The 21776-nt window shown below is 34.4% G+C and overlaps 2 protein-coding genes across 4 annotated transcripts in view; one reads left to right on the top strand and one right to left on the bottom strand.

Annotated features, from left to right (window-relative positions):
• The window catches only part of LOC120346107 (E3 ubiquitin-protein ligase HUWE1-like), a 79072-nt gene extending 67746 nt beyond the window's left edge, over nt 1-11326 (top strand). For all 3 annotated transcript variants that reach the window (XM_078115234.1, XM_078115236.1, XM_078115235.1), the window contains exons 71-85: nt 542-752; nt 1372-1483; nt 2013-2139; nt 2919-3104; nt 3350-3462; nt 4366-4498; nt 5012-5098; nt 5547-5677; nt 6032-6196; nt 6906-7061; nt 7515-7721; nt 8376-8515; nt 8930-9162; nt 9685-9802; nt 10348-11326. In XM_078115234.1, coding sequence (XP_077971360.1) covers nt 542-752; nt 1372-1483; nt 2013-2139; nt 2919-3104; nt 3350-3462; nt 4366-4498; nt 5012-5098; nt 5547-5677; nt 6032-6196; nt 6906-7061; nt 7515-7721; nt 8376-8515; nt 8930-9162; nt 9685-9802; nt 10348-10450 — 2222 coding nt within the window. In that variant the 3' untranslated portion in view covers nt 10451-11326. The remainder of the gene's footprint in view (nt 1-541; nt 753-1371; nt 1484-2012; nt 2140-2918; nt 3105-3349; nt 3463-4365; nt 4499-5011; nt 5099-5546; nt 5678-6031; nt 6197-6905; nt 7062-7514; nt 7722-8375; nt 8516-8929; nt 9163-9684; nt 9803-10347) is intronic.
• A 635-nt stretch (nt 11327-11961) lies between these two features.
• On the bottom strand, nt 11962-21776 carry LOC120345753 (short transient receptor potential channel 4-like). Its single transcript, XM_039415296.2, has 16 exons — nt 21438-21776; nt 20983-21071; nt 20262-20382; nt 20006-20138; nt 19101-19302; nt 18300-18509; nt 17167-17277; nt 16709-16849; nt 16261-16449; nt 15750-15897; nt 15512-15625; nt 15190-15358; nt 14379-14539; nt 13874-14041; nt 13103-13273; nt 11962-12680 (listed from the first exon to the last, which is right to left on the bottom strand). The coding sequence occupies exons 1-16, from the start codon at nt 21733-21735 to the stop codon at nt 11962-11964; spliced, it is 3144 nt and encodes a 1047-aa protein (XP_039271230.1). The 5' UTR covers nt 21736-21776.

A 21776-nucleotide genomic window follows, 5' to 3' on the forward strand; every position in this document is an offset into this window, starting at 1 on the left:
ATTTCAAAAATATACCTAAAAAAATTGAATTGCCTTCAACCTTGGCGAAACAAAAAAACAAGATGCCGGCGAATTGGAAATTTTGTGTAAACCTATTCAAAAAATTTACTATTCGATTTGAATACTCAGCCCTATTCATTACAGTCTCTATTACACTGTATGTCAGCAGTTCCTCATATAATCAACCTCAGACTAGTTGGTCCACAAAAAAAAATTTGGTTTTTAGGTAATATTACGTCTCAATATAATGTTGTAAACTAGCGTCATGAAAGCTTGCAGCATTGAAATACATTGGCGACAACTAGCGCTTGGCCTCGCATTAATAAAGCGGCAAAAGATTTATCACAGCGACAAGAGCAAAAAACACTATGTATTTTTTTTTTGAATAAAGTTAAATCAGGATTTTAAGCTTGATGGGGAAAAATCTTTTCTTAATGATTTGGCAGTCTGGGTTGTGATTTGCAGGCCGTCTGTTCCACACCCCTGGTCTAAGGACTGTGCCCCAATGATTTCATCCATATACACACTTCCACATATTCAGGTGCTCAAGAAATTGGTCAAAAACTATGTGAACAAGTGATAACATTGTCTGAAGAAATGAATCAGTATAATCAAGAACATACAATCAATCAACAAACATCGAGTGCTCTTGGTACTTCTAGTAGCCTACAACCTCCCCAACAACCACAAGCTGCATCAGCCATACAATCTCAAACAGCTGGAGCTTCATCGTCAGCAGCATCTAGTAGCAGGTTGGTACTAAAATTAGTAACATTGGTGCTATTAATATATATTCGGTTTGCTCCATCTCCGTTGCAGCATTCCCTCTACAAAGAGAAAGTTACATTTTGACAAGACTCCACACAACTTGGTCGATGAAATTTAAAACAGGTTTTACTCAAGTTATGAAAATATACTGCGGATTGGCTGGTGGTTTAAGCATTGAACTTAACTATGTTGGCACCACTAGTTCAGAATCTCAGGTTCTGTCAGCATTCCCATCCCCTCACCCAGGGTATGTTAAATAGAGTAGGTATTAGGAATTATTCTGATCTTTCCAACGACTCTTTAAAGGTCAGTGGCTGCTTTTATAAATTCTTATTCCGAATGTAAGATGTGAAAAACAGGAAAAATGAATTGGATTTTGTGTATCGTTAAGAACTTCATTTGGTGTAGACTTGACCGAAGTGACCAATTCTCGACGACTAAATTAGACTTTTACCGAGCACTTTAAACCAATGTCCTTGACCTTGTTGTTGATTTAACTCGATAAAGATGGATATTGTTAATGTAGTTTTATTCATTGGCTGTTATCAATTTATTCATGAACATCAATTATAAAAATTACTCATTTTTATTGTATTATTTCAGGTACGATCCCACTCAGCTTTTTACTTTATCAGGAAAAGTAAAATTAAAAAGAACTGGCAAGGAATTGCAACTTCCCATCATGCAAGTACTAACAAGCAAAACGTCTAATCAGGTAACATATTGGCTATCTGATTATCTTTTGTTAATTTATGCTTTTTAACCCAATCGTTATTTACTAATTCGTAATTCCACCCTATAATTCTTTATATGGTTTCAGTAGCAGTTCATCTCATATTTTTATGCCCACAGACTGCCGTGGTATTTTAGAGTAGTACTGTTTTTATTCTAACGTAGAGAACACAACCGCGAGTAGCGTTGGACACAAATTAAAGTAAAAGTCAACTACTAATGAGCGCGTAATCACGGCGACTGTTTCAGAAGGGAATGGGATTTCCAATCTTTGAAACACCCCCTTTTGAAAATCCTGGCTGCGCGCCTGCCGGTACCCTTTATTACGAGTGAGTGTGCGCATTTATTGCGAGTGAGTGTGTATGATTTTTCATTGAGTAAATTCCTTATATACAAATCAAGCCCTGAAGTATGCAAAATGCTAAGTGCATTTTTTGTATAGTGTAATACAATTACAATAAAACTAGATATATTGTGATATTATCTTCAAAATATTCTCCAATGTTTCGCAGGCTTTCTTTCTTCGAATACTCAAAGTAATTATACAATTACGAAAAAGTATGAAAGATGAGAAACAAGACGTTGATCAACGTTCAAGGATTTCTGGTCCACAAGGAAGAGGTTGGACAAGAATGTCAGGTAATTTTTTTTTTAGAATTATTATATCACATCAACATTTTTTTCAAGATTTTGGAAAAATTTTCAAGGGGTGTCATTTAGTATATACTTATATATATATATACTGTATATGTATGTATACAAGAATACCTCGGTAGTCGGACAATTCGATAGTTGACCAGAAAACCTTGAAATAAAAGTTGTTGTTCAGGTACACATTTTGTTAATATTTTGTGTATTTTAAAATGCGCAAGGACGATTTAAAATATTTTCCATTGTTTCGTTTGGCAAAAAAGTCAAACAAAACGGTGGACAAATAACAACCCGGAACGAATTATGTTTTACTACCGAGGTATCACTGTATATATATATCTATATAACTGCTCCACAACATCTATGACATTTATATTTTTCTTTGTGTATGGCAATTTATTTTCAAATAGATCATTATGTTAACTTTTGGATACTGGAATTGAGAGACTACAATTTCTTTGTTCAAATTTATCAACCTACCCGATTTCTTAAGTTATATATGATGGCGATTTCTACTAACTTACTGATCAAATTTCAAGCTCAATATTTCTATCCTGTAATTCCAACATATTTATAGGTAGGCCAATGCACATAACTTATTGTCATATTGAATGGACAACATCGGATTCGGGAATCCGTATTATTTGCTTTTAAATATCATTGTTACCATTTCAGTTCTGTTTCTTTGAATCTATTGAAATCAAGCTGATTGTTTGTTGTATTATATTTTATCTGTGATTTTCAAGTCAATTTTCCTTCTTTTTTAGCTGCTACATCAGCTATTCGTAATGCTTTTGTGCAAATATCTCAAGAGGAACAAGATGTCAGTAATCAAGCAATGTTAAATCAGGCTATTTCATCTGATAATGCAACAAATTCTGGTGCAACAACATCAACATCTGGTGCTGCAGCTAGTTCAGAGAAAATTGAAAAAAAGACTGAAGATGAAGAAGGTTGGCAGCTTTTATTTTACTTGCTTCTGTTTTCTCAGTCATAGTTTATTTATTTAATATATTAATAAAAAGAATCGGGTTGCAAGTCATTTTTGGACAGGTTTGATCAAATTTCAAAGTTGTTAAAAAATAGTTTGTTTTAAAATTTCATGATTTTTGTGAAATTTTTTCTGTATCGCATTGAATACTGTGATGTACTTGTGGTCATGGAAGTGCATTGAATTAAAAGTGGAATTCTGTATCAGATCCCAGAAGTCTGTGTGAACAATTGCAGTTGGAATCATTGTGGGATAATCTTGGAAAATGTTTGAAACAATTGGAAGAAAGCAATGATCCACATGCTGTGCTGGTACTCCAGGTAATAACCATTTCAAAACTTTCACTCGATCTGTTATTATGAATAAATAGTCAGTTTAATTGATTAGATAGCTAGTCGACAAATTTTAAGTTCTTATTTGGCAAAATTGTATGGATCAAATGGAAAATGTAGTTGAACATTATATCAATATTAAAAATGTCGCAGAATTTCATTTAAATGAAATTTGAGATTAAAGTTTCAAAAAATGTATTTTGCGAAGAAGGATCATATAAATTACAATTCTATTGTAAAAGCTATGCAGTAAGATCATAATTTACAGAATTTTTTAATTTTTTGAAAAAGAATCTAGCATGTTTGATGATTTTGCTGCCAAATTAATCTATTTGGGATATTCGGAATTAATTAATTTGACAATAAATTTCTTGAATAACTAACTATTCAATCAATTATAGACATTTATGAGAAACTTTTTCATGATCTAAATCAGGGGTGTGCAACAGTCCTCCCGTGGGCCACAACCCGGCCCACTAAGCCATTCGGATTTTTCCCCATCAAGCATAAATTCGAATCCGACAGTTTATGTTTGAAAAGTCGCTCACATGGGTTAATATACATAATGTTTTTTGCCGTTGTTGCTGCAATAAATCTTTCGCTGTTTTGCCAGGTGTTTACTGTAAGGCTAAGCAATAGCTGCGTTCTCTTCTCTTGCCTTTTTTTGTGTGGTCCGACTAGATTTCCGGAATTGGCTATATGGCTCTCCAACAAAAAATATTGTACACCCCTGATCTAAATACTTAAACTTCCTATGTCACATTACTGAATTTTGCACCCACAAGTATTATATTATTCAGTGGCCAAATAGTTCTATCGAAAGCCTGCAATGGCATAATGATGTTGATATTGTGTGCTGTAGTATTGAATATCTATTTACATCAATCCCAGCCGACTGTAGAAGCTTTTTTCCTGGTGCATGCCTCCAAACAAAATGCAACCAAATCAGCAGATGTGCATAAGGATGGTGAATCACAATTATCACATTTGGATCTACAACCTCTTTCTCCATCTCTAAGTTCAGGTTGTTATTTTTTGATATTGGATATTTCTGTTACACAAATATTTATCATATGGGCATGTTCATATGGTTTGAATAGCAAATGTCTGAGTTGAGTGAATTTCACATCTATGTGTGCCATTTCGAATTTCATTCTTATAATAGTGAAATAAAGTAAGGGTTATTATAAAGCTGTGTGATCTTTCCCCTTCTGCCTATATTATTACTATTGGACAATAACAATTGTGCGCATGATAGCATAGTGGTCAAAATGTTTGACGTTCGCATCGCAGTTTTTTTACCCAAAGTTCAAATCCCATGCCTTCCACCTCGCTTCAATTGGTTGGGCAATGCCGAATTGGAAAGATTTTAGTTCTTTTAAAAATAGTGAGTTACTTACATATCATTAGATATCAGTGGCCTCTTGCACATTTTTTTTTAGGGGCAAAAATTAGCGTCTTATTTGTGTAGTTTCTAGCTGTCTGTTCTGGTTCACTTATAATAGTTAAATATTCAACTTTGATTCCTATTTTTCAGAAGTAGCAACTTTACAACAATCACAAAGTTCAGTATCCAATGATGATAATTTGAGTAGCGAAACAAAGAAATTCCTTGACTTTGCAGGTAAGTGATCTAAATTAATTGAAGCAAACTGCTGATCTATTATACATATTATGTTAAATAAGCGCTTGAATATATCATATTGATATGCGTTAGAGAATTTTTGATGTGGCGTCAAATAGTGATATACATAGCTATATAATTGGACATTTAAAGATTTGGTCCAGAATTAATGCAGAAAACCAATTTCTGAACGCCATGTTGTCATTTTGTTTATTTTATGCAATTTATTTAACTTGGTGATTTCAGTTGTAAAGTTTATTGAGAAGCCTTAAAAATTAGTTTCATTATATGCTCAAATTTGTTAGGGAGAGAATCTATCTGAATTTTGATATAAAAATTAGGAATTTGGTTATTGTCACGTGTCTGTTTTTAAGAAAATAAATATATTTGTTTGCCTACTGTTTTCATTTCAAGTTTTTTGAAGTGTTTTGTACGAATTTAATTTTAGACACACATCGCAGCATTCTCAACCAGATACTGCGTCAATCCAATGTGCCATTGACAGAAGGTCCATTCTCTGTTCTTGTAAATCACACAAAAGTACTGGATTTTGATGTTAAAAGACAACATTTCAGACAAGTGAGAAACCACTGGTCCAATCCTGGTTAAAATATTTTAAGATAACAAAATTAAATTTGTAACAGGACTTTATGAACACTCTGTATTATAACATGACTATAAAGATGCTATTAGTCATCTTGAATTAATTGCTCATTAATTTTAAATTTCAAATAAGAGTTATTTATGCCATATCTAGTTTGGTGAAGTAAAAAAAAATTGGATAAACTCCAATTAAAATAAAACAATCTCTGTTAAGATATATTGTCACTCTGACAATGAACATATTATAACATGACTAATAAGATGCGATTAGTCCATCTGAATTCTTGTCAACTTTTGTCCACTCATATAAATCTTATAATATATTATCAGGAACTTGAACGATTGGAAGAGAATTCAATGTCTAGAAGAGATGACATTGCAATAAGAGTTCGAAGACAACATGTGTTTGAAGATTCATTCCGTGAATTACACAGAAAATCAAAAGAAGAATTGAAAAGTCGTTTGTACATTGTTTTCGAAGGAGAAGAAGGACAGGTAATGCATTATTCGGAGTATTAGTATAAGAATGTGGATATAATTGCCATTATCCAATACACAGGAACAAATTGAGTATTCTCAGAAAATAGGTTTATCTAAAACAGTTACCGTAATTCTTGATTTTAAGAGTAAATGTTACATTTTTCCTCAATAAAATAGGGTCATTTTGAGAGATTGATACCTGACCATTGGGTAGAAAATAAGGTATTTTAAATTGTGAAAACTGTAAAAGGTATAAAATCAAATAGACAAAGGGTACTTCCGTTGTGTGTGTACCATGTTGAGGTTAGGCCATGATTTTATTCCGATTTTCTATATTTTAGTCTATTTACGAGTCTATTTACGGGTTCAGGGACTGTCTGTGTTAGCCAAGTGAATATACCCCGTGCCCATAGGTTTCTGTCCCTTTGCACAACTTGATGTAACATAGGCGAACAAAATTAGTTACCTCCATATTGGTACACACACTTCTGGAACGCTGAACAATGTATATTAGAATCTGCATTATTACATTTGATCATCATCAATATTCACTGATTTGTACAGATTTCACTACTGAGTAAGACTGAATTGAGATTAGGCTCAATATTTAGCTGTTCTACAGTTCACATATCCTAATACAGCTTCGTAATATCTATTTTATTTATATTTAGACGTACATTTTCTAAGGTAAAATTTAGCTCTAATTGATCTCCATATACCACAGGATGCAGGTGGATTACTCAGAGAATGGTATTTAATCATTTCAAAGGAAATATTCAATCCTATGTATGCATTGTTCCGTACATCACCAGGTGACAGAGTCACGTACACTATTAATCCAGCATCCTATATCAACTCTAATCATCTCTCCTATTTCAAGGTTTGTGCATTGCGTTTAAATTTGACACATTTTTAAGAACAACTGTAAAAAGGAATGCTTCTATATATTTGGATTGCAAGATTTGGATATAATTCCGAGTTATGCAAATCTGCTCTCTTTAGTAACTTAAAACAACTTTTTACAAGCTTTTGAGGGGCAACATTAGTGGATTTTTGTTCATCTCAAAATTGATTTTTACTGGTGGATTTTTGGTCATCTCAAAAACTCAAAATTGACTTTTATGAGTTGTGTCAAACATCTCGTTTTGTAAATTGTGCTGATCCACCTCATTTGTTCTGTAAAATTTGATACGACAAATTTAACTAAAAATTTATAATATATAAATATCTGAATTTTTTAAATAAAAATTATTGTTCGAATTAATTTAATTTTGATCTTCATTTGGACAAGATTCTTCAGTTGTTTGTACCCTAACATCAAAAATTGTTTCAGTTTGTTGGTGGAATTGTAGCAAAAGCAATATACGACAACAAGTTACTGGATTGTTATTTCACTCGGTCATTTTATAAACATATTCTCGGAAAACCAGTTCGTTATCAAGATATGGAAAGTGAAGATTATGCATTCTCACAAGGCCTTGTCTATTTGCTTGAAAACGATGTGTCATCATTTGGAAGTGAACTCAACTTCAGTGTAGAGGTGTGTGTTTTATCAGTTTTCATCGAGAGCAGTGGATCTCCAACTTTTTAAGTCGCGCTTCCTTCCACGACGCCTCACTTAAAAAATAACTAGCTAGCAATAAGCTACAAATAACAGATAGTAAGGCGAAAGTATGTTTTTTTCGAAAAAATATGTGGAAGTTGAATATACATGGAGGGAGTGGTAAATAATGAAAAAAAGGAAAGGTTTTGAAATGTAAATATCCAAATTAAGGCGGGCAAGTTCAAATCTAACAAATATTTTTATTTTTCATTAGCTTCACGCCCCCTCAAAAAATTGTCTACACCCTCTTGCGGGGCGCGCCCAATCGTTTGAAACCACTGATCTAAGGATAAACTGCGAATATGCTTTCAAATATTTTATTGTCTTTTTTAAGAAGTATGTTCTATTTATAACTGAAGCTTTTTCAGTTGTCAGATTCAATATGGCGGAATGGTTTATCTTGCATTGGATATGATTTCATAATAAAGCTCATTCAATGCACAATTTCAAATATTTTAATTAGGTATTTTTAACGTCCGATCGTAGCATAGTAATCTGAAAGTGCTTTGTAATTTATTATACAGTAACATATTCATTGTTGCTTTTATCCTATTATATACCAATCATTGCAATTTCATCATTCTATTCAAGATTATGGAGTTTGGAAAAACAGAAACAAGAGACTTAAAAGAAAATGGTCGTGATATTCCAGTTGAAGAATCTAATAAAAAAGAATATGTCCATCTGGTATGTCAGGAAAAAATGACCGGTGCAATTCGACAACAACTGAGGTAAGAGTGCATACTTATATATAACATTAAATCTCACAATCTTGCCTGAAACTTCATTTCAAATCGTACTTTTGGAACAAACATATCACGATGAGCTTTATGTCTACTATTTGGTTGGATGCTATGGGAGGTTTGGATTTGTCCACTGTGTGTGCAATGTTGAGCAACTTATAATCAATTACTATATTCAAAAGAAATTGTATGTTCTTAGTCAACAATTTTCTTGGCGCACAAAATGAATATTTGTTCTAATACTCAGTTAAAGCCTTCACAGAATTTGAACAAAACTCATGGTTTCATTGCTACATGAGTTATAAATCCTACTGAATAATTGGTTAGAGCTTACTGATATATAAGTTTATGAAATTCTAATAGTATTTGATAGTTTTTGAGTTACCGGTTTTTGTCTTTCAGTGCATTTTTGGAAGGATTTTACGAAATCATACCGAAAAGGTTAATTTCAATATTTGATGAACAAGAATTGGAATTACTTATTTCGGGTCTCCCAACTGTCGACATCGAGGATTTACGCAACAACACTGAATATCACAAATACGAAACAAGCTCACTGCAAATTCAATGGTTCTGGAGAGCATTGCGTTCGTTTGATCAAGCAGAAAGAGCAAAATTTTTGCAATTTGTAACAGGTTAGCAGTGGGTAGTTAAATTGTTCTCCAGAAGTGTGTACCAATATGGGGGTAACTAATTTTGTTTGCCTTTTTTACATCAAATTGTGTAAAGGGACCAATACCTATGGGCAGGGCGCATATTCAATGGCCAACACAGACAGTCCCGGAACTCCGGTAATAGGACTAAAATAAGTAAAATCTGAATGAAAAAAAATAAGACCTCACCCTAACCTGGTACACACACTACGGGAATACCGTTAAATGTAGTCACTGCAGGTGTTGGTTGCCTGCTAGAGGGCAAACTTCAGCCGTCTTTTCTGAAGTTAAATACATTGAACGTTTTTGAGATAATTTGCTCGAAGCAAGGTCAAGTGCAGTCTACCAGTAATAAAGGTGACACATCCCATGGCAAACTGAAACTCTATATAGTTATAGTGATGCATTATGCGGCTATGCTCTATTAAATGTCGATAAAGGCACAGCATGTGGAAATCTTGTCAAATACAAAATACAGAATATGTAACATAATTAATGTTGTAGGAACATCAAAAGTACCCCTGCAAGGTTTTGCTCATCTAGAAGGAATGACTGGTGCTCAGAAATTCCAAATTCACAGAGACAGTAGATCTACATCAAGACTACCTTCAGCTCATACATGGTAAGGTTGTAATCATAAAGTTAAAAATGTGGTGTCTGATCTCCAAATATAGTTCTGATTCAGGTTTATAAAACATTGTCTGGAGAAAAGGTTTGAAACAAATCACTAGGAAATATTTTAGATTAATTAGAGTTACATGAAATAACATTGTAACATATCAATTCGATTAGAGGTAATTGAAAAGCTGTTCAAGTTTCTTTGATCTTTTGTGTTCTCAGTAGTATATTTAGACAGAAGATATTATTATTCAAAAAAATTGTATGTAGTTCGATAGCCTTTCATTGGTACATAAAAAGAATCGAATTGTTATTCAATAATGGGAGAAAAATCAGTACTCCTCTAGTCACCCGAAAAATCATTTCATGAACCATAGTTTCTACCATTCTGACTAGCATTGCATGGGAATACCTCGTCAGTGGTAGACAGCGGAATGTATGGTATCTCCCGTATAGTACTGCCCAACAGAATTAACCGGTTTTCTACCTCTGATGTAATTAACATCCCCAAAGTCCTCTTCATATTCAACTTGCCTTTGTATTTTTCAGTTTCAACCAATTGGATCTACCAGCGTATGAAACCTATGACAAACTTCGACATATGTTATCGCTTGCCATCAATGAATGTCAGGAAGGATTTGGACTTGCTTGATCACAGCGACATTTTTTTGTCGTTTTAGGGCCAATGCGCAATATAGCATTTTCTCTTTGATGCGTGATTCATCTTGTAATGTTATGCTAAATTTTATAGGTGCATACTACAATATGATTTATAAATAATAGTACAGTTTTTGCCTGAATCTATTTTTGTTCCATGTTTCTACTTAGTCCTAAAGTTTCCTTAAATGTTCAGACATAACTGTGAGTGATTGAAAATCTTTCTCTCTCATTACCATACGTCCATTTTAAAATTTTTTGAAGTTCAACTCAAATGTTTCTGATAGAAAGTATGAAGAGCGATTACTTTCTATGACTTACAACTTGCCCACCCAAACCTTTTTTTGATGCTTGCCTGTATTATTGTGCTACAAATATAAATGCTTACCTGAAGCAGTTGACGTATCCACTGCATTATCAAACGGAACCACCTGACTCAAAACTTGTTTTTCTGGTTTGCTGTTCTGTGTCTTGAGCAAGTTTATATAACTGATTGAAAATTTTAAAGTAAGGCTCGTATTGGCATGATTTCATGTGAATACTTCATCTATTCGAAGCCCATCCCTACCATTAAAGTAGATATATTGTGTGATTTTTGTAAACTTTGAAAAAAATTCAAAGACAAACGACTACGACACATCAGCATGTATATGGTGATATCAAATAATATAGGTATTTAGTCGTTGTGTGTTCCAATTTTTTGCCTTGGCAGACTTTTGATAAATTTATAGAAATTAAGTTCAAATGTGTGATCAACAAAGCATGATGGCATATGTGTGACATGATGTTGTATAAATCTTTTTTTCTTATTTGCTGTGTTAATGACGTTTATTTGCGCGTTTTCTGGGATAAATAAATTGAATGAATTAAAGCGTGCTTGTATTTGGTTTATGGATGGTCTGCAGATAGTGATCTTCCGTAAAGTATTGGGGAAAATATCGTCTCAGTGTTAACAGACTTAGATATCGTGTATTTGCTGCGGTTGTCCATAGTTGACTTTGCAATTCTGGCTGTGGTTTAACGACCGTTTGCTTGCGTCGCTAGAAGGCTAATCCCATTACAGAGTGGTATCTTTACTTCGGGGTAGAGAAAGTCTATTTTTTGGCAAAAATAGTGTCGATTAAACATGAGTATCATCTTTATTATAATCAGGCAAAGGTAGCCGTAGTCTCTCTCATGGCTAGCGGATACACTTGTTCCATGTAATTCCACGTGCACAGGGCTGGAGCGTACACTCTGCTCGTAAACAGTGATACAATAAGAGTTTTTATACACAGAATGCTTATCTCGGTAACTGTGAACCATTGATTTGGGTTAATTATTACATAAATTTGATTGGTTAATATGGGCTTTGCTGTGAACGTGTTTAGTACGACACTAGGCGGATTAGGCCCCTTGAACTGATGCTTCCAGATTGGGCAGCAAAATTAAGCCATGTCACCCTTCGTAAGAAATAAATATTTCCCAAATATAAGCAAGATTACACAAGTTTATATAAGTTCACTCCTAAACGTATACACGGAGTTGACTCGGTTTTGAGTTAGAATCACGGCGATTAGTTGGACTTCCACCAAGCAAATATTTGAGCTTGTATCTCCTGACCAGAAGCTCTAGCACTTTATGGCTCTTTTGCATTCTGTTATTCATTTTTAGTGAAAAGATTGCAGCGTTAATGGCTCCACGCCGAACTGAAGAAAATCTTTTGTCTTTCGTGACGACAGGTGTATCCGAACGTTTTTTCCTGGGATTTCGTATGCGAAAATCTAATGTTGAAGCAATGTAGAAACCTTCTTCGTCGTCTGTTTTAAGGCTTGGGTTAATTTTTCCCTTTTCATTATTACTTATTGTCGCAATTTTTACAGTTTTTTCTTTTTGAGTAATTTTCTTCTCAGTAATTTTCTTTTCTTCTCCACAGTTTTTCATATTATTGCTCGAAACTGTGCCCAATTCTTCGTTTTCCAACTGGTTTTTAGGCCTGCCTATCATATTTTTGCCAAATCGAAATACGTAACACACGATGCGGTGCATATTTGGTATCAAATTCATCGGCGGAGGCCTGATCACTTCTCGACGAAAGAACCGGATCCAAACGGACGTTCTATGGAACTTCCATTCCATATCTTCATTTTCGCTAGTGACGGTATAAGAATTGTTCAACATGGCTATCAACATATTCATCATAACAATGACGGCAGCTCCATAGTAAAGTCCTAACATTAAAAACCCTATAATAAAACGAAAAAGAGTATTAAAGGAAAGAGAACAGAATTGGCAAGGGTTACCGATTAAGGTTCGGACAATCTCATTTCTGCGTTTTCCGATGCTTTTCTCGGCTGCAAATAGAATGAAGATGTTGTGAATGAATAGAATGAAAACTTTTCATTCCTTTTTTCACAGCGTTTGAATTATAACTTAGGGTCTCAATCGCCATTTAAATGGCCTGTTGTAGCTTATAGAGGGCCATTGGGATGACACACAAGCAACAGTTTGACGTTAGGGAAGCTACACAAAATGCGTTTTGTCAATTAGTCACATAGGCTTTTTATTCTATTCGGATCAAGTGTATTGAGCTAAAAAAAACTCTTGGATATATTCACATTTAAAATAACTACAAAACAAAGAGAAATATATATAAAATATTACTCGCCTAACTGTTCTGTAAACTTATGATTTCCGTTGAGAGCCAGATTATCTGGCTCGAAATATCCAAACAAAGCCCAAAATAAACTTCTCAATGCATATAGAATGGTGCTAAAGGATTTGCCTTTCAAACTGGTACAATCCGCCGTTGTGGTGGAAGACGAAGTTGTTGTGTTAACTGGAAGTGTAAAGATGCTACATTAAACTGAGATGAACTAATCCATTTAAAACATCTTAATTTTTCATATATATTCAAATTTCCCTCTTCAACATATTGTTACCTCCAAGGTCCCAGAGCTGAATTTTCATATTGTGCATAAGAATATGAGGAATAGGCATAGCCGCATGTGGTAAATCAAATAAATTATTAAACTAAGAACTATCTTTTTTTATTCATGGTATGTGCAAAAATTCATATTTTGCTTTATGAATTTTTAAACCCCAGTCAAACGCACATCCAGTCATTTCAAATTAGACCTTTAAATATAAACTAAAACAGTTAATAACTAATTTATACCGTATGAAATTGGGGGAGACTCGTTGGAAAAAAAAAAACTTTTCGTCGAGTCCTAAGGCTAAATCAAACCTAGTCTGATCTTTACTCTTTTCTGTCCAATGCAACTTAATATCTCAGTATATCTTTATCTTTTGGTGCTATTTATGACAGATTTGTCTTAGTAAAACAGACCTCTGAACGAGTTATATTCTAATTCTTGAACTGGAACAACAGCATTACAGTCACTGATTTGAAACGTTATCACTATAGGTGTACAGATACCTGGCGGAACTCTCTTGTGTGAGCAGTAAATGCGTGTGCCCTCTTTCGTACCATAATACCAGTATAAGTGATTGAGACCGAATGCAAATCCACACATCATGAGAAGAAAAATGTATAGAAATCGCATTACATCATACATCATTCGTCCCAGTGATACCTGAAGTGGGCCTGAGAAATGAGGATCATAAATAAGCAATAAATGGACTATACGATTTCAGGGTTTTCAATCAAGTTATTCACATATTATGCACAACCATATAAATCAAGAAAAACTTGTTCGTGCGTTGTATTCCTACCGACTAGCTAGTTGTGTATAAGTTTATGTCGCTCGTATTAAGGGCTTGTGTTAAAGCTGTTGAAGTGTGATTTCTATTTTAAGTATATATGTTATGCAGTATATATTTGAGTTAATGGCAATGTCACGGTAACCATTTCATATTATATATATTACGAAATGTTCTGGAAATTTCATGTTGGCGAATGTTTTCCGCTATAAGGAACTTACCTAAGCTTTGATTTACTCTGAGCAGACCAAGAAGACGGACAAATGCAAATAAGTAAGCACATGATTGTAAACCATCAGCTACAAGCCTCGGCTCATACGAACTCCATTTCACTCTATGTAGGGTTCTGCTTGCATTTTGGTTTTGCAAAATGTCGACGCACCTTAAACAATACGTCACATGTTAGGCTAAGGCCTCGTCAACGTTAATAGAGAGCAACTGAATTCTAAAAAAATGAAAATTTGTAAAACATGTCCCGCATGTTCAAAAAAATTTAATTTGGTCCCAAATAACAATTCAAAGGCAAAATTCATGTTGAACAAATGCTAGGCCTTTTCCTAATACCAGAACGTGAGCATTTTTATACTCGTACTACGTTGGTAATAAAACATGAAGACGTGATTAGCTAAAAGGACTTACCGTATCTATTTCGGTACTTCTAAAATATGCGTACCCAGCTGACGGAGACCGGAACGTAGTATATGTGTGTACCAGGTCATAATTTTAAGTACAAATACTACGGGAGTCACTTTGCTAGTCCAAACTCGTAATAGAACTGATATGGGAATAAAATTATGGCCTAACCATAAACTGGTACACATACTACGTTCCGGTGTCCGCGATCTTAATACGCATACTTCAAGAGCACTTCATTTTCTTCCAACCCAGAGTTCAAAAAATGCTATGATCCCCTCATACGTATCTACATATTTATTCAGTCTATAAATAATTTCTAGACCAGTTATTTTGCAGGAAAATGACCAATTGTACCCTGCTTTTGCATCCCCATAAATAAAAACCTAAGTAAACAACCTTAGAGCGATGCTAGCTGTTGAGAATGTTAGGAATATGAGATCTACATAGTTCCAGTTGTCACTGAAGTAACTTCGCGGTCCTCTCTTCTCACATTCCTGAATTTCTTGCACCCATTTCCCAAGAATCCAGACGAAAATTAACCATTCAACTGTTGTAGGTAACGCACCTGAAATGAACGAAATATGTTATAAAAATTCAATCGCATTATTTCGTCAGATGCGAAATTAGCAAATTCAATGATTCATTTCACAAGAATATGTAACACTTTTCACTTATTTGTAACAACCTTGTAAATATAAAAAAAAAATGGAAAAGTTACCCAAAACGTCGTTTTCCACCGTATGTGATATGATGTTGAAAAACAAGAGTACGCAAAATACTATATCCGACATCAGGTGACAGAAGAATAAAACAGTGGGAAGCTTTATTAAACCTGAAATAAAATTTGTTTATGCGATTGTTATAAAAAAAGATGACATGAAAAGTGTAATACAAAGTGATATGCAATTGGGTACAGTTACGGAAAAGTAAGCTATAAAATTCTGTACTTTACTTACTCCCAAGCTTGCTGTTTGGAGCAAAGATGTAAAATATTGATAGAATGGGAAACATAAGTCCGATCAATACTGAAATCAATGAACGAGAGTACCATCCTTTTTTCCTGAGGAATGGAGTTCCTCTATTGCGAATGTAAGCCATTGCAAGCTAAATTAAACGAAAAATCACGATTATATCTTTTTTAAATTACCCCAAGAATAGATCTGAAAATGCCACTAAACTTTTGTGTCCAAGCAAAACTGTAAAGTGTTCGAGGTGTATCAGTACAAGCATAAAGTTTGACAAAGGCTGTACTAATTCAGAGAGGATTAACTAATGTGTACGTACGACATAATATTAACTTTCAAATATGTTTCAAACTTCCCTATAGTAGTCAAAAACAATTTAGCCTATATATAATTGAATTCGCAATACCCATTTTGGCTTGTGCCATTTGTCGTTACGAACTGTTTGTGCACATGTTTGCATGACGCTAATTCACTTTTTGTATTAAAAAAAAAACTCTACAACCTGCGGCTGTCGATGTGTCACGAATCTAGAAAGATTTTCATCGCTGGCACTTTCCAATAATTTGAATCTGTTTCCAAGTTGACAGCGATTTTTTGATTCTTTCAGGAAGGATCGAAAATCCGATTTTTCTGATGTCATAGGCTCGTAATCGTAATGGAAAAAATCTGCAAGTTCTTGTGACGAACAGATCTTAAATAAATATATTTATTTAAATATTCACCAATTCATTGACACTTGTACGACTAACATTATATTTATATATATGCTTTATTATCAAACTTTTCTCCCATATTGAATACTTAGTAATTAGTTGGATTAAAAGGACCGATTTGGTTCGAAGACAAAAATCTTGAATCCTATAGGCTCCTCATTGACATCGTATTTTTACATTAATGTGAAAAAAGGGATAATCGTTAAATTTACAACTTGACAAAAACTTATAATTTACCTCGTCAAGTAGTGAACACATGTAATCTTCTAAATTGTCTGTCAACCCTTTATAAAACGCGTATTCGTGATATTTTTGTGCGTATATCTTGTTTGATTGAATTTCCCCGAGGCAATAAGTTATTGGGTTTTTACGACCAAGCTATAAAATGAACAGTTTATTAAGATTAGATTATTGTATTGCCCGATAGGGCTGTGTAGCTTGAGAAAAGTAGAATATAACTTCGACTCATTTTTAGTCAAAAATCACAATTCTCGACTCGGGAGAAGTTTCAATACAACTTCTAATATATAGAAATTTCAGTCTCCGACCCCACAGTGCATGAAATGCACGCACGTTGTGGGACTATGTCTATATATAAATATATTAATATATAAATTCAATAAGTTATCATAAACACAACATTACATGTTTTTTATAGAATTTGTTGAAAACAAATTATTTTATAAACGTCTTACCTCTGACATCAAGGTGATGAACGCGGGACAAGCCCTTGCTTTTGAAATCATTCGTCTCTCATTGCAAGCTTCCCATGCTTCTTCATATCCGTCTCCCCAATCACATATCGTCTAATCAAACGAGAAAGCATAATTGAGGGAAGGGAAGAGAGTATAGATCACAGACCCACAAACCATTTCCTCTGTGAGATACTTATCCAACGCTTCTGAATTGCCTTATATATGCGCGCTATATTCATTGAATTGAAACCAATAGGCTATGTAGATTCTAGATTGTAGATGAATATTAACCAATTATTAGCTCCAAAATGTGGATGTGTTTCCTATGTGTCCGTGTAGGCTACATGATATGTCAAAATATTTCACGGAATAAAAATGAAAACAAAGAGTCGCGAATAGCGGGAGGCTGAAATTTAGATTTATAAACGCCTGGTTTTGTCTCCACAAACAAGTGATAAAATAAAAATTGGAATGAGCTATTCTGTAATTCATAACTGCAAGAAATGTCATGAGGTTGCGTCCTAAAAAATTCATTTTTGCATTTTCTGTCTGTTTTGATAGTCTTTAAAAATTGGCGTGCCACTTCCCGATCCTATTTGTTTACTTTAATTTTGTGAATATTTCCAATTGTATCACCCCAATTTTTTGATAACGTCCAGGTGTCACGAGCATTTTCAAATGCGTACCCAGCCGTCTTTGCCAGTCCCTAATCTGGCAACATTAATTTTTTCTCTTTTGTTTTTGTGAATTTGGCGGCGCGCCTCCCGTTGGTGAGTTTTGAACAATTTGCTTGCGAGTCTCAATGTTCTCCATGTTTTTTTTTGATAGCTCTTTTTAGTTAGAGTGAGGATTATCAAATAGAATAAATTGTTAGTTTTGTCGGAATAAACTGTGCCATTAACTTCCGCCGCTGCAATGAAGTCAGTCTCTGCGGCAAGGGCTGGATTATCAGTCTGCGTTGGAATTGGCTTCTCAGGTATTTCTGGTATTACCAGCACATCATATTCATATCACACCACATCACTCCATAGTCTTCGCCGGTCAAGAAAGCCAGTTTTTACATACTCACTCATCAACTAACTAAATAACTTGTATATATACGGTACTACCAATTGCAAAAAATGAAAACTTACGCTTAGTCTATGGTCTCGCTCATATAAAAGTGACAAAATTTCATAATTGTTGTTGTAAGCTGCCAAAAGCATTGGCGTCATTCCAATGTGAAAGTAATGGTTTTCTCCGGATATTTTTGCATTTGTACCTGAATCACAATCCAATATCGCCTTCACACCGTCAACAAAATCACTTTCTATTGCATGAAATATAGCTTCACCAATGTTTACCTTAACATGAACATGTTGCCTTGAATAAACGAGAGCAGTTCCCAAAAATATGGACACGAAAGTCAAATAGCTTAACTTCGAAGGAAATCACCCTATTTTGTCGCCGCTCTTTCTGATGCCCTCATTTCGCTGACAAATATATGTTGTTTAATATTTATATTCAAATATTGGAACAATCTTGGAATCAGAGAAGTGTGTGGTATTTCGGTAAAACATTCATCTGGTTCATGCGGCATTAAATTCACTCATATTCATTTGGTAATTATCATTGTTGTGCTTCCCGCAGAAATTGAAATAAGTTAAATATGCCGCATTCTAGTCAAGAAATACCGACTTGGAATTTCCGTCTTAGGCCAGAAATCATCCGAAACTACTTGATTTAAAAACTAAGAGGTGAAATTGGTTGAATTTTCTAAACCTTAAGGCTGACAGACATAAAGCATAAACATTTGTACCCGCAACTGGCAAGCACTGAGTTTCCGGAACAAAACCATGGACAAGCTTGACAGAAAAAAATTCGACGGAAAAGTAATAAATTAGTTTACAACATTAGTTTCACACCCGTGTCTAATGAGTAGGAAATTCACCCACCTGCTTTTTCAGTAAAATATTGATCATCATCAAGTTTCTGTTTTCAATTGAAATGATCAAAGCTGATTTCTCGCGTTCATCTACACAATTTTTATCGAAGCTAACAGTTTTATCCATCTTTGCTAACGTAAATATAGTTTCTACTTCTTTCTGCATCTCATGTTTAACGCAGCAAAGGTAGAACGCGTCTATAGACTCATCACTGGAATAGCAAAAGAGTACAAGAATCACTTAAAGATTTTTTTCATATTGGAAACAAAGTAGGGCGAGCCTAAAAATATGGTCACAGGTACTCCTGGCAACCATAAGACGTCAATAAAAATCACTAGATAAATTTAAACTCGAATAACTTGGGCTCATTCTGTGTCGTGATTTCGTAGTAAAGACAATGTTTGTATATATTCGACATGCAGTATAAAATCACAGTCACTTAGCCATAAAACCACTCATCCACGCATACAGGAAGCCATCATACGTAATGGATGTTTCTCCGATTCTTGACCCCAAAATGCTACATGTACTTTGCAAAGGATGGTATGCTTATTTTAAAAGTTTTTTTTTTGCGAAACGGCTCTTACAAACTGGTTTACGACGAAACTTAAACTCCTTTTATTTTTGGTACTCCCGTGGTATGTGCAACAAGATGGCGGACACCGGAACGTAGTATGTGTATCAGGTTAGGGTTAGGCTTTGATTTCAGGTACAAATACTATGGGAGTCACTTGGCTAGTTCTCGAACTCGTAATAGATCTGAAATAAGAACAATTGGAATAAAATTATGGCCTAACCTGGTACCGGTACACATACTATATTCAGGCGTCCGCCATCTTGTTGCACATACTACGGGAGCGCCGATTTATCTACATTCGTTTTACGTTTATTTTAGTATTAATACTGAAACATACTCTGACAGATCATGTAGACATCTTCGAACATTGTAGCCCGCCGTTATAGTTTCGATCTGCGTCTTATCAAGCCCATATCTCCGTTTCTTCCTTTGACGATATTCCCACAGAGTGGCTGGAGTCCACGACAATGCTGAACCAAAAGCATTTTTCTATCAAACGTTTAATTGACGTTGACATAAATTACTAACTTTAGATAAAGGCGTGGTTTTGCGTAGTTCGTTTTTATGCGGGGCAAAACTACACTCAAACTTACCCGGTTTCGAAACCTTTCTCAAATGGAATTTGGCATCCTTCAGTGCGCGTGGAGTTACCACTTCTGTGAGACCTGGTGTATCACTCACATTCATGCCACCATACACTCGATTATTGTACATCTTCTTGACGTAAATTATAAATAAAATACAATATATAAGAAAATTATTTACGAACATTAATATAGTATACAGGTGTTCAAACATCCTATGTAGCCCCACAGCACTGATATTGTAGCATTTCCCATAATCGATGCAACCCTCAAGATCGGAATGCAAGCAGTGATTGGTAGTCTAATTATTGATTACAGTTCAACGCAAACCACATCACAATTTTCACAACAATATGTCGGCTACAAAGAAATACAGCAATTTTCCGTTCCGTATAATTTGAGCATTCTTCTCTTATGGGATACTTCATCTAGGCAACTGCAGAAAATATTTACCTACCTCCGAAATTTGCGTTTGCGCAAAAAATTGCATTTCATTGTTATATAATACTCATTGAATCAACACAAACCAATGAAATGTATCTTCCATATATATACAAACAAATATAAAGTTCTGAGATTTGTTTCTAAACCACGCGAAATGACATCATTCGGTTTACATTACAATGTTATTAATATACCGATACAGCAACTTATGCCATAGCCTACGAAAAACGTTCCTCTAATTCCTGATCACCGATTTACGTTAAATATTACCACCATTTGAAACTACCTTGCCATCTGATCGAGTTGTGTCTCGAATTTTAAAATTGAATATGTTTTCATCGGAATCCGAAGATGTAGAATATTTCTTTGGCGAAACTGAAATAATGTGAATAAAATATTTTTAAATTTGGAGTATTCTTGTAAATGATTTAAGTTTGGAAATATGGCGTATAACTTTGACTTTGATCAAGTTATTATATTTAATCAATAGTTTTGTAGTATGAATTGGTATTTTGTGAAATGGTATGTAGTAAAAATCGAATGTATACCGACACCCTCCATGCCCCAAATATTCATTAGTACAGTATAGTCATAATTGTGGAGTTCACGTAAGATTTTTTTTGTTGCTTTTGAAGTATATATCTACATTTTTATGTTTAGTTTGGATACTACTCAGTCAAACGACCGAGTTCAGCTATACCACCGACTTGTTTTGATTATTCGCTGATTTTGAAAACTTACTTGTGTATTTTTGTATTGTCCTTGGTGAATTTCTAAAATCAAACCTTTTGTTATCAATTAGCTTGCTGGTTCTGTTTGTTCTTCTGATTCTCTCATTCACTGATTTTCGTTCGAATATATTGAAGCTTTGACTTCGACTCGGAATGTCACGACAACGGAGGCGCATTTTTGGTTGATTGAATTTATTTGGAGACTCATCCCACCCCCTTTCGGCATCATCCAAATACAATGGATTTAAATAGAACGGAACTTTTGCTTTATGCTTCTCCGGACGGTTTGGTTGGTTTTGAAACGACATATTTATTTCGCAAATATTAGTCTGGAAAGTTTCAGTTTCAA

This window comes from Styela clava, chromosome 8 (genome assembly GCF_964204865.1).
Source record: "Styela clava chromosome 8, kaStyClav1.hap1.2, whole genome shotgun sequence".
Classification (NCBI taxonomy): domain Eukaryota; kingdom Metazoa; phylum Chordata; class Ascidiacea; order Stolidobranchia; family Styelidae; genus Styela; species Styela clava.

What these genes read in the sequence shown, in the direction of transcription:
- LOC120345753 (XM_039415296.2), bottom strand. Translation starts at nt 21,735, where the DNA reads ATGTCGTTTCAAAACCAACCAAACCGTCCGGAGAAGCATAAAGCAAAA. An exon ending in CAACTCGATCAGATGGCAAG is followed by an intron (nt 20,383 to 20,982) that starts GTAGTTTCAAAT and finishes TACGTCAAGAAG; the next exon opens with ATGTACAATAATCGAGTGTA. An exon ending in TGTGTTCACTACTTGACGAG is followed by an intron (nt 16,450 to 16,708) that starts GTAAATTATAAG and finishes TATTTATTTAAG; the next exon opens with ATCTGTTCGTCACAAGAACT.